The 13,455-nt window shown below is 37.8% G+C and overlaps 1 protein-coding gene across 1 annotated transcript; it reads left to right on the top strand.

The window, feature by feature from the left end:
• The first annotated feature begins 924 nt into the window (after nucleotides 1–924).
• On the top strand, nucleotides 925–1,431 carry LOC112503938 (nonsense-mediated mRNA decay protein 2-like). Its single transcript, XM_025107908.1, has one exon. The coding sequence runs from the start codon at nucleotides 925–927 to the stop codon at nucleotides 1,429–1,431; it is 507 nt and encodes a 168-aa protein (XP_024963676.1).
• The last annotated feature ends 12,024 nt before the right edge of the window (nucleotides 1,432–13,455 follow it).

The raw sequence follows: 13,455 nt of genomic DNA, 5'->3' as shown, positions 1-13,455 counted from the left end.
ACTCTGAGAGAGGATCAACAGTTCTCATAGAGGGCCAAGAAAACCAATTAGGAGATAACCACATCTCTGGCTGTTATCTCTCAAAAGGTTTCAGCTATTAAAACTAGCCTTAACCTCGAGGCACCTTCATAACCTCGAGGCACCTTCAGTTTGGTCTCCTCCAATCTCTTTAGTGATTTCTGCAATCACTGTCGTACCTGTGGCTCTGATCCCAACCGCCTCAGTGATCCAAATCACTGAAGGTGTGAATATCAGCATAGCCACTGCTGAACACCCACTTCCACCAGTCTCATCTATCTTCTTTTTTCCTCCTTCTTTGGTCTCGACACGTGCTCATGACTCATTAGCGATTTTCCTCACTGATGATGAAGCACCCACCATAGGACCTGAGGTTGTTCCTCTCGAAACACCTCAGTTAGTGGACACCTATCCTCTCGAAGGAAACCTGGAGAGAATTAGCATCAATCCTTCATATGGTGTTGATGAACCCTCAAGTAATCCTCTGTCCTACCCTTTCATTTCTTCTAACCCTGAGCTATCTTATGATCAAACATCTTCTTTTTCAGGTCCTTGCGATGAAGGAACACTAGCCATGGAGAGGAATATGACATGGCTGATGACGTGAAGCTGCTACTCCTTGCCGTAGAGATTGTATTCATAAAAATGAATAAAGTCTATAAAGGTAGGCCTCTCAGGGATGAAGTTTCTGCTGACCTCTCAACTGTTAAAGCTGACGTTCATGAGGTCAAGGAAAATCTTTTTGTGGTGTAATTTGTTGTACACACCAACGCTGAGGCTATCTCTACTCTAACCAACAAAGCCGATGAAGTGAATGCTCAGCTTTCCAGGCATGGTGAGCTATTGCAGCAGATATTAGAGCTCCTCCATCGTCTACTACCAGCTCCTACGCCCTTCTTCACAACGATGGATCGCCTCACACTAGATCAGGCTCTCAAAGTCGGTCTTCTTCAAGCTAGATCGCTAAGCAAGCTTGAACAGGGGATGGACATCATAGCACTTAGTCTTGATGTTGCTGATGATAAGGAAGGGGAGAAAGATTTAGATGTTGCTACTAATGAATTTGAAGCTAATGAAGCTGAGGTTGTTGAAGAAACTATCCCTTCCCATGAAGCTACTGAAGCTAAGGTCTTTGATGAAGCCGCCAGAGCTGATGCTGAAGCTCGTGATGAAGACCTTCCTATCACCCCTGCAACTGATGCTGATGATAAAGAAGATGATGATGAAGACGATGACAATGAAGATGACGATGATTCTCCAACCCTTCTTGACGCTGGAAAGGATCTCAGTGGTGATGATGATGAAGACGATGACAATGAAGATGACGATGATTCTCCAACCCTTCTTGACGCTGGAAAGGATCTCAGTGGTGATGATGATGAAGACGATGATGATGACGACTTCACGATTTAGTACCACAAACCCGCCAACACTCTGAAAGAAGTTTCTCTCAGGGATTTTGCATCCCAGGGGGAGAAAGATAAAGAAAAAGAGAAGGAGATTTCCACAAAGAACCAGAACACCGCGTCGAAAGACAAATGTGTTGCTGAAGAAGAAAATCTCAAGGTACTCTTCAAAACCCAACCTCCAGTGTTCCTGAAAGGAGTCCCTTTTACTACCTATGGTCGGCCAGAGGAATGTGTATCTGAAAACCCAACCTTCAGTGTTCCTAGCGACCAACAGATGACTCAACTTAAAGAGTCACTCGACCAAACTAGAGTAAAAATCTCTCTTCATACCTCTATTTGTGGTGAGTTTGACTTCTTGTTTGAAGCTGAAAGACTCGAGGCATTCAAGGCTGAGGAAGAACTTAACCTTCAACGATAACAGACTGAGGACAACATAAAGTTGGCCAAGTATTTTGCTGCTTAAGTTCTTCCAAAGAAAAAGTCTAAAATGATGGTGAACGCTGTCAAGGCCCAAGCTAAGTTGCTTTCCATTGCAGAGGCTGAATATGAAAAGGCAATGAAGCTGAACGACCGAGATAGAAAATGAAGCGAAGATCGTCTGAACAAGAGAATAAGTCCTCACCGCATCTCAAACGTCACGATCAGTGGACAAATGAATGATGGTGGACTTCTCGTCTCAATGCTCATCAACAGACACAACCTTGAAGTTGTCAAAGAGTATCCTTCCTACCTAGGTCAGTACGGCTACAATAAATAGTTGGTAATCTGCCAAGCCATTCGGTGTTCAAAATCAAGGTACAAGAAAATAATTGAAGACATCCTCAGCGAGCTGATCAAGAAGATGTCTAAATTCGTTGTTGTACCTACAAAGTCGTCACTGAAGAAAGGTGAAAGAAGAAAACCTTCAAGTCCTAACGATAGACCAACTATGAGGAATGAACATGAAACAAAGTTCTCCTTGGACGATGTCCTGAAGGATTCGAAGAAGTCATACATCTCAATGTTGAACCTCTCTTTGCCAGTGAAGCTTCCTTACATACCCAACACTGTGTATCTAAAGCCCGAGTTTGGATTTATCTTCTTTGACTATGAAGGAGAACACGACTTCCAGAGAGTATATGAGTTTAATCTTTGTCCTATAGAACACCTAGATTATCTAAGGTATTGGTTGGACAATGATATCTATGGTGAAATGATAGACCGCAAGATCAGAAGAGAATTTCTACGTCAAAAGATGCTTGGAGAAGAAGTAACTGATTACATCGACATTAGCGACCTAGATTAGTTATGAAATTTTGTATTGTAAATTTATCTTTCATTGTATGTCTTATTTATCTGTCTTTTCTTTCAATGTACAACTTATATGTAATAAGTCTAGAAATGTACTGACTAAAACACTTGTAATTTTCCTTTGATTAATATAAGTATTTCATCAGCCTCACTGAAAAAGATCCCTGAAAAGAGTAATAGGGACACATGTCTATGAGTTCCAATATGCTCTTACAGTCACTGGCAATCTTTAGTCAGTGAACATGCTTTCAGTTTCAGTTTTCCTTCTTGTACTTTTTCTTAAACTTTGAACTTAAGAAAACCTATAAAGTAAAGACCGCTTCACTGAAAAGATCCCAAAATAGTTAAAAGGGACATGTACTTTATATGTAACTTTTCCTTACTATTAAACCTTAAGAAAATTTTCTTTATGTTGTTTTGTCATCATTAAATAGGGGGAGATTGTTGATCTTCTCTCTCATTGATTTGATGATAATCTCTTTATCTTTTGAAGTATTAGTGTTCCTGTCTTTTCAGTTCCAACGATCATCACTGAGTCTATTCAGTGATCGCTGAAACATGCATTGTAATCCTACAGCAACAGCGATACTTCAAGAAGACAAAATTCACACCAAAGAACCTTCAGTAAATGTCGAAGACTGAAACTGAAGATTAGTGACTGGCACATTCGTGATCTGAAGAGGTATTCAGTGATTACAACCTGGTCAACATATGTGTGAAAACTGCACAAGCCATAGTGAATGCTGAAGAGACCTCCAGCGTTATTCCAGCATTCAGCGATTAAATGAAGCTTGTCATGCACAATTGTTTTTGTCTTGTCCTTCCATACACAAAGAACAAGCCCATACCCTTTCTAGAGTATAGTACTGCATGAAGCCAACTAGTCGACTTTAGTGCCCACCAACTCCACGAAAGGATGTATGCTCATGAATAGACAAATGTACTATTCACTGTTGCAAAGGACAAGTTTTCCTCTTAAAGCTTGATGCGTATTCCAACCCTTCTGATTTGCATTTAATGCAATGGGTATAAATAGCTAAGTGCTCTCTTCATGCAATAGAACATACATCTATCTAAAGAACACATACGTTTATCTTCAAGCAAGTTAGAATCTCTCTCAAGAATTCTAAAGTTCTTACCCAAGAAGAACATCTTCTGTCTTTATCTTTTTGGCAAATCTTTTCTGTTTGATAAGTATATTTTTGTGTAATCTTAGATTATTTTAGATAGTTTATCTTTACCTTTTCTATTTCCACAAACAATCTACAAAAAAATTTGTATTGATCCTTTTTTATCAATATATATATTTAAATACGAAAGTTTTCTGTGTTTGTATTCATAATGCCTGACTTCTACAAACTATTCCCCTAAAACTCTTGTAGACCTCGCTGGGACCAACAGTCAACAACAGATATATTTTAAAGAAACCTTCAACGAATCGTCTGTAATATCCAGCCAGACCCAGAAAACCACGAACTTCAAATACGTTCGTAGGTCGTGACCAATTAGTGATGGTTTCAATTTTAGCAAGATCGACTTTGACACCTTCGTTGGAGATTACGTGCCCAAGAAAAGACACTTGATCGAGCCAAAACTCACATTTGGAACGTTTTGCATATAACTCTTTCATTCGAATAGTCTCCAAAACGATTTGAAGATGTTGATCATGTTTCTTTCTTAACTTCGAGTAGATCAAGATGTCATCAATAAACGCGATAACAAATTCATCAAGATAATCAATGAAAACCATATTTATAAGATCCATAAGGACCGCTAGAGCATTAGTTTGCCCGAAAGGAATTACTAAGAATTCGTGGTGCCCATAGCGAGTTCTAAATGCGGTTTTTGGAAAATCACAATCTCGGATACGAAGTTGATGGTACCTGTCATATTCGGGTTACAAGTTTTATTTTGAGATTTTGGAATATATATATATATATATATATATACTAGCAATGTGCCCGTGTAATGCACCGGGTAAGCAAGGTATGAAATTTTTATCGTAAATGATAAATGAAAAACCCTTGAGCATAGCTCAGTTGGTAAAGGGGTTAATCGACTTCGCTCAAACACACAACACATTAAAGTTCAAATCGTGCGGGAGACAATCTTGCCTTCTATTAGCCTCAATCACTAAGTTAGTTCTAAACTGTCTCCTTAACATATGGTTGGGGGTGTTTGGTTCGTTTCACGAAATGGGAAACATAATAGAAAAAAATATGTTGTGGGTCGATTTGGAAATATATATATTCATCACATTATTTTACATGCTTTTATTTTCCTTTCAATTATTGATGTTTGGCAATAAATAAATCCTTAAATTTTTTGATTCTGGAGCAGATCAATTTTAAGCTTTCAGAACTTATTGATTTCGAAAGTTTGGAAAAGATCAAAATTTAACCATGAAGCAAGGGATGTTTATTTACAAAACCATTTGATAAAAAATGTCATACACCCCAGTCCCTGGCCAAATCCTTCTATCAAACTCTAGCACGTGATAAATAAAATTATATGATTTGAATTTTGAATATTATGATGAAARTGGGTCTAAAGCAACTGGTGGGTGCATCAAAAAGGTAGAGATGTGGGTTATTTGAATTTTGAATATTATGATGAAAGTGGGTCTAAAGATGAATCAGAATAGTCTTTTCAATGGTTTTAGGCGGTGGGTGCATCAAAAGGTAGAGATGTGGGTTATTTGAATTTTGAAACTTATGATGAAAGTGGGTCTAAAGCAACTAGTGGGTGCATCAAAAAGGTAGAGATGTGGGTTATTTGAATTTTGAATATTATGATGAAAGTGGGTCTAAAGATGAATCAGAATAGTCTTTTTTGGTGGTAGGTAAGATGATGCCTTATAAACTTGTACCTAATGCATCACAATTTGAAATTAAGAGATTTTTAAAATTCATGCATTAAAGAGGAGTACCTAATGCTTTATAGGCAGTACTTAAGAGTTTGATGTAAATGCATATTAAGGTAGTATATATATATATATATATATATATATATAAAGATTTTGTGATTCAAATCCAATTGATGGACCTACTAAAGAATCTAGAGACTAATATGAACCATGAAGCATGAACAAAACTAATTACATTGACAGTTGAATGATCATTATTAACCCAAATGAATTTTGGTTGTAAAGAATACTCACATTGTATAGCTTTGCCTCTTAAAGAACTATACGTTAATACAAGCCTGAACCATTAATTGCGAGTTTGATCTACTTTTCAGACGATAATTTCCCTTCCTTTAACCAACATTGTTCCCTTACATGAACAAAAGAAGGGGAGTTTGAAGGAGGTAAAGGGCGGGCAGGGTGGAGCCCCTGCACTTAATTTACCAACATTAGGGATATTATGGCTCCATATCACAATAGAATGTATTTATTAGCTACTTATTGTTCATAATAAAAGTTGTGATAAGATTATCTAGCACTTCTCATTCAAGTTTATCAGAACACATCCAACGTAAGCAACCAACACAAGATCAAACCAAACTAAGAAATAGTTCACACTTCCAGTACAACATGGGGAATAAACTTGAAAATTCAATAAAGCAGGAAGCATTAGTCCAAAGATCTTTCACTGCAAATTATAGATTAACTTACATTTCAAATCTATAATCAGTTAAAAGTTACTTTTTGTGAAAAGACAACAAGTAATGTATATAGGATGAGAGAAGATCGAAAAGAAATACAGTATATTTTAAAAGATTGAGAGAAGACGACGATGATTCACCTGTTGTGTGATGAAAGAAGACGACGATGCTGGTAATTCTTTTTTTGATTGTAGTAATGATGAGACTAAATCCACCCAAACAACAACCATTTAAGGTGTTCTTCATAGAAAACAAACAGAGATTTAGAAGAGATGTCGTTGTGGTTGTCATCTTCATCGTCTCTTTCAATGGCAACACCAAACCTGTTACTTCCCGCTTCAGACCTTCTGCCGATGTTCCGGACTTTCTTTCTGTCGATTGGTACTCTCTGTCTCTACTTGAATAAAACTTGTACTTTCCGTATTTCAACAGAAATTTCACCTTCAAGCCATAAACAATGGAAGGAAAATTAGTTGAAAGACCTAACTTGAGAAAAAAAATATCTTACCTGGAGAAAGCCATACAGCTCACTAACTCAGATTCCATTCGAACAGACCGAGAAGAAGAACAGAACTGTGGTTGGGATCGAACAAAGCTGTGGCTTTTCTTTCCAAGGAGCAACAGATCGAGGAGACGACCGAGCAACAGATCGAGCAAGGTGGTTGGGTCTGCCGAGATAGAGACGACCGGAGTTGGAGCTATGGGATGCCGACGATGAAGGCGACCGGAGTTGGAGTTGTGGCCGATGGACATGCAGTTCCATCCAGATCTCTATTGTTGTGTTCTGATTGACTTGGTGAGGAGGGTGAATCTAGCTCATAATAAGTCGAATAGAAGAAGCTTGTTCACAATAAAGAAAAGCTGAAACATTTTTCAGGTGAGAGCTGTAAATAGGAGAGGAAAAAACAAGAAGCAAGAAAGAATGGTTTGAAGTTACTGAATAAGTGGAAGAAAGCTGTAAAAAGGGATGAAAAAAGCTTCAACAAATTTACTGATTGGTGTTGTTGGTGGTTGTACCGCACTACCGTAATAGGTTTTTTGAATTTTATGTATAAAATAGTTGTACATTGTGCTTTGTGTCCTGTCACATTTCTTCTCCGGCATGTTCTTGATCAGAATATATATTCTGGTGGTGATGCCTAATCTTGTCTGAAGATCTGCACTGTAAACCTGTGACAAATTTTTTCTCCATAAATAAAAAATCCCAATGGATTTAAAACAGAAAAAAAAGCCAATAAATCAAATAAATTTACTTTGTTGGTGAAAGGAACAAGATCACCAAGCGAATTGACCGGTTTTTCGCCCAACCGGAGATACGCCGGACTTCCCCGGTCTCTTTTGTTAATCTCATACACACACAGTTCATGCACTTTCGCTGAAAACACAGTATCAATCAATATCAGGAAGCCATAAACTTTTGGGCGATTTAGAACTGGTTTCCGTTTCGTTTTTCGTCCGTCCATTCCTCTGCAGCTTTTGGAAGTTACAGAGAGAAAGAGAGAGTGAATGAAGGAGGAGGAGGTGCTGGTTGTGGTGGTGGGGATGGTGGTGTTTAAATCGAATTCAAATATGGGTGATAGAATAAGGGGAAAGTAAAAGTGGTGGGGATGGTGGTGTTTTGATTTTGAATTTTGAATTTGAAATGGGAAAGTAAAAGTTGTACATTATGCTTTATAACTTGTCCTTAAGAGTTTTTTGAAATTTATGCATAAAATGGTAGTACTTTGTGCCTTGTTATTTGTAATTAAGATAAGTGTGTAAATGGTTATATATGTAGTATATATATATATATATGTGTGTGTGTGTGTGTGTATGTGTGTGTGAAAATTGATGTGTGGGTGTCGGAGGTTATAGCCGACTTTTTAAAAGGCGGTTATGGCACTTGCTATAAATAGCAAGTGCCTTTGAAAAAGAAAAAGCTTCTTTTTGGCTAATTTTAGAAGAAAATTGGAGGGAGAAAAGAGAGAATTGAAGTTAAAATTCAAAATCAAAGGTGAGTGTTTTATGCTATGAGTATTAAAGATTTGCATACAATTCATTGTTATTGAACTGCTTTACTATGAATCTCAATATATCTAAATACCCTGCGGATTCGATTGTTAAACTGGATATGTATTGCCCGGAGTTCTACTTAAACCGGACAAGGGACGTCTGGATTAGTACTAAACCACTCAAAGGTTAGCCGGGGTATCCTCTAAACCGGACAAAGGGTGATCAGATATCTCCTAAACCGGGTAAAGGGTGACCGGATATTCCATAAACCGGACAAGTATCAACTGGGGTTCTACCTAAACAGCTCAAAATTCACTCAAATAGCTAAATCGCTCAAAGATTTCCAAGTGTTGTCCGGATTAGAAATCCGGACAATGTTGATCGGATTCCATATCCGGGCAGAGTTGTCCGGATTTCAAATCCGGTGGATGATTGATTAGACTCTATTTTGAATTAAAGTTCCGGTGGATGATTGATTAGACTCTATTTTGAATTAAAGTTCTTATCTTTGTAATGGCGGTGTGACCGCGAGAGAGATGTAATGGCGGTGTGACCGCGAGAGAGATGTAATGGCGGTGTGACCGNAGATGTAATGGCGGTGTGACCGCGAGAGAGATGTAATGGCGGTGTGACCGTGAGAGAGATATAATGGCGGTGTGACCGCGAGAGAGATGTAATGGTGGTGTAACCGCGAAAGAGATGTAATGGTGGAGTTACCGCAAGTGGAAAAGAATCTATATAAATATAGATAAAACATTTATGTATGTACAGGTTTGATTCTAAACTATTAGTTTGGAAAGTATGTTATTGTATGAGATTTGTACACTCACTAGACCATTTGGGTCTAATGCTCAGTTGTTGGACTAACCTATTTTGTAGGTAATCGAACCTCACAGGATAAGGGCAAGGGGAAAGTTTAGAAATGATAAAATTTAGTTGTTCCCAAATGTATTGAAGAAAGTTTTTGTTAGTTCGTGTTTTGTAACAATACTATATTTTGTTTTATTAGTATATGTATGTGGATTATCTGTACGTAGAGAAAGTGAGTTGTTACAGTTGGTATCAGAGCCTTAGTTTAAGGGATAATGTACGGAAGTTATGATAATAGGTTTCACTGGGTCTATGAACATGGGAATATGTTATAGCTGAACCTATTATGAGAAAGATAGATTATATATGACTGATATAATCCGAGTTATAGATAGACTTGAGGATAAATGTGTTATTATGTTTTGATTATGAGAATAATCATGTGTGTTTAAATATGACAGAAAAAGTTATACATTGAGAAATGGCTGATAATCCCAATCAATCAGAAAAGACCTCTACTGGTTATGGAAGAGGTCAGGGAAGAAGAAATGTGACTCAAAGGGAAGACCTGGAAAATGTGATGACGATTGAAACACGAAGTCGCAGCAGGGGTCGAGGAAAAGGTAGAGGTGCTAGACAAGAAACTCATGGGGAACAGGTATTGTCAGCCCAAGAAAGTTTAATGTTTGGCCGTGGTAGAGGAAGAGCAAGGGGTGGACACAATGTTTCTGACCCCGAATTTATTACTCAAGAAATGTTGGCAGCTGAATTAGGAAAGTTTCAAGAGAGCTTGGTAAATTTGTTAGGACGTTCGGTTCCAAATCATCCAGAAATTTTAAAGGAACCTGATCAGCAGGAAGAAGCCGGAGCTAGTACCCCGGTAACTGGTACATCAGTACCTCTCACTTCATCCTTAGTACAGAAAGGAGGAGATTTAAGATGTTTCTAGCCTATAAACCTCCCATGTTTTTCTGGTGAGCGTGATCCTGTTAAAGCCATGTGTTGGCTTAAAGAAATTAAGTTGAGTCTGCAGGTTAGGAAAAGTGCAGAAGAAGATAAAGTCATGTTTGTTGTATCTCGTTTAAGATCAAGTGCTTTATACTGGTGGGAAGTTATGTCAAGTTCAGATCCCAACATTTTGAAAACCATGTTGTGGGAAGAATTTGTGATCAAGTTTAAAGTGCAGTATTGTCCTGAAGCGGCAGTGCGCTAGTTAGAAGATGAGTTCCTTCGTCTTGAACAAGGAAACATGTCAGTCCGCCAGTATACGAAAGTTTTTATGGAACAATCCCAATTCTCTGAAGCTTACATTATATCAAAAAACAGTAAAGTAAGTAAGTACATCTGGGGTTTAGAATCTAATCTCCGGAAGTATGTGATATCCAGAGATCTGACAACATTTCAAGCGGCAGTTGATGCTGCTGAAATACTGGAGCAAGACATTAATCGACAACCACAAGAAAAGGTTGGAGATAAAAGAAAGGGGGAAGCTACAATGACTGATTTACGTAGACCGAGGTTTATGGAAAATTTGAATCGACCAGTTTCAAGGTTTGCAGATAAAGCATGTACCCGRTGTCATAAAATACATCAGGGAAATTGCAATACAGAATCTCGAGTATGTTTTAAATGTCAGGAACCAGGACATATAGCTCGAGATTGTCGGATGACGCAGAGGTGTTTTACTTGTAATTCATCTCAACATGTAAATGCCGATTGTCCGCAAGCAAAAGGTCGAGGGTCTGGTTTTGTTGGAGGACAGGGATCTGGATATTCTGGGGGCCGAGGACCTGGTTATGTGCCAACAAGTTGTGGACAAATGGATAATTGTGTTAATTCAAGTGGTCGATGAGAGATAAGACGTAGGGAGTCTGCGAGAGGGAGAGCCTTTCAGATGATGAGAGGCAAGGCAAAAGAGCACCCTGAAGTGGTAACAGGTACATTCCTTGTTAATTAAGTATGTGCTAAAGTTTTATTTGATTTGGGTGCAAATCGTTCTTTTTTATCACCGTCAATTATTAACTGCGCATATTTAGAAACTAAAGCGTTAAGTGAGGATCTAATTATGGAAACAGCAAACGATAGTGAAGTTTTGGTTAAGGAAATAATAGATGAGTGTTTTATAAATATAGAAGGATGTGAGGTGCCTATACAACTATTTCCTTTGCCTTTAAGGAAATGTGATATAATTATAGGCATGGATTGGTTAGCTAAAAACCAAGCCAATATAGTCTGTGATGAAAAGATGATTCATATAGACTTACCAGAAAAAGGAAGGGTTGTGATTTACGGGGATCTACGGGATCGTTATTCTAGCCTTATCTCAGTTTTAAAGGATCGAAAGTATGTACAGAAGGGATGTGTTAGTTTTCTTGCATATGCTATAGATATGAGGAAAGTGAAAGAAAAGATGAAAGATATCCCAGTTGTGAGGGAATTTCCAAAAGTATTTCCAGAAGATTTGATAAGCTTACCTCCAGATCGAACAATTGAGTTTCAAATAGAACTACTTCCTGGAGCAGCACCTGTTGCGCGTGCACCATATAGATTAGCTCCTTCTGAATTAAAGGAGTTAATGTCGCAATTGATAGAATTGTTGGATAAAGGTTTTATCAGACCAAGTACTTCCCCGTGGGGTGCGCCGGTGCTTTTTGTGAAAAAGATGGATGTGCATTGATTACCGGGAGTTGAATAAACTGACAATCAAAAATAAGTATCCTCTCCCAATAATTGATGATTTGTTTGAGCAATTGGTTGGGGCTACTTATTTTTCGAAGATTGATTTATGGTCAGGTTATCATCAATTAAAGATTCGAAATGAGGATGTGTCGAAAACGGCATTCCGTACACGTTATGGTCATTACGAATTTCTGGTTATACCATTTAGACTCACTAATGCGCCTGTAGCTTTTATGGACATGATGAATAGGGTTTGTCGTCCCTATCTCGATAAATTTGTGATTGTCTTCATTGATGATAAATTGATATATTCTCGGTCGAAAGAAGAGCATGCTCATCATTTGAGATTACTCTTAGAATTGCTGAAACAAGAAAGACTGTATGCCAAAATGTCAATGTGTGAATTTTGGCTACGAGAAGTTCAGCTTTTGGGACATGTTATCTCAAAAGAAGGCATTAAAGTGGATCATTTGAAGTTGAAGCCATTGAAAAATAGGAAGCCCCAAAGACTCCAACTGAAATCAGAAGTTTTCTTGGATTGGCTGGGTATTATCGTAAGTTTATACAAGATTTCTCTCGTATAGCCACTCCATTAACAAAGCTGACTAAGAAGAATTTGAAATATGAGTGGGATGAAGCTCAAGCTCAGGCTTTTCAGATGTTAAAAGTTAAGTTATGCAGTGCACCAATTCTATCTTTGCCAGATGGAATGGAAGATTTTGTAGTTTATAGTGATGCGTCAAAGATGGGTCTGGGTTGTGTTTTAATGCAACGTGGAAAGGTAATAGCTTATGCTTCCAGACAGTTAAAATATCACGAAAGGCAGTATCCTACTCATGATATGGAATTGGCGGCGGTTGTTTTCGCTTTAAAGATATGGAGGCACTACCTACATATATGGAACGAAATGTCAAATTTTCATAGATCATAAGAGCTTACAACATCTGTTTCATCAGAAAGATCTGAATATGTATTAGAGACGATGGTTGGAATTGGTAAGTGATTATGATTGTGAAATTTTATATCACCCAGGAAAAGCAAACGTAGTGGCTGATGCATTAAACCGACAAGAGAAGAGTAGAACTATCAAAGTTATAGCACTACGGGTTGAGTTGGTACCCAGTATTCAAGAAGAGTTACGAGAGTTTCAACATGAGGCCATGAAGGAAAGTAAGATTAAACAGGAAAGATTGGGTGGATTAATATCTGATTTGGTAAAGGATGACAGAGAATTTTGGAATTTCCATAACAGAATCTGGGTACCATGCTATGGTAATCTAAGGAAACGTATTTTGGGTGAGGCTCATAAGTCACGTTTTGCAATCCATCCAGGTACAAATAAAATGTATCAGGATTTGAAGCAACACTATTAGTGGCCAGGTATGAAGAATGTTGATCCCAGATCTCTCAATAACACTAATAATCTAGTTATGAATAACCAAATTATAGTGATTTTATGAAGAATGTTATGAAGTCTCAAGAATAAAATAAGAATATTTAAGAACAACTTTGAGCTTCAAAGGTTTTACTTTATAAATTCAGAAACGTAAAACTATGAGTAAAAGCCCTATTTTTACAATAGAAATGATCACCTATTTATACTAATCAGCTATTAAGAAGATAACTATCTAATGCTACTTTCTAGCAAATC

Source organism: Cynara cardunculus, unplaced genomic scaffold (assembly GCF_001531365.2).
Source record: "Cynara cardunculus var. scolymus isolate 2C unplaced genomic scaffold, CcrdV1 Un_Scaffold_4171, whole genome shotgun sequence".
NCBI lineage: Eukaryota > Viridiplantae > Streptophyta > Magnoliopsida > Asterales > Asteraceae > Cynara > Cynara cardunculus.
The sequence above is the reverse complement of the archived record's forward strand: the minus strand, read 5'-3'. Positions and strand labels throughout refer to the sequence as shown.

Excerpts from the sequence above, each read along its gene's own strand:
- LOC112503938 (XM_025107908.1), top strand. The coding sequence starts at position 925 with ATGGATCGCCTCACACTAGATCAGGCTCTCAAAGTCGGTCTTCTTCAA.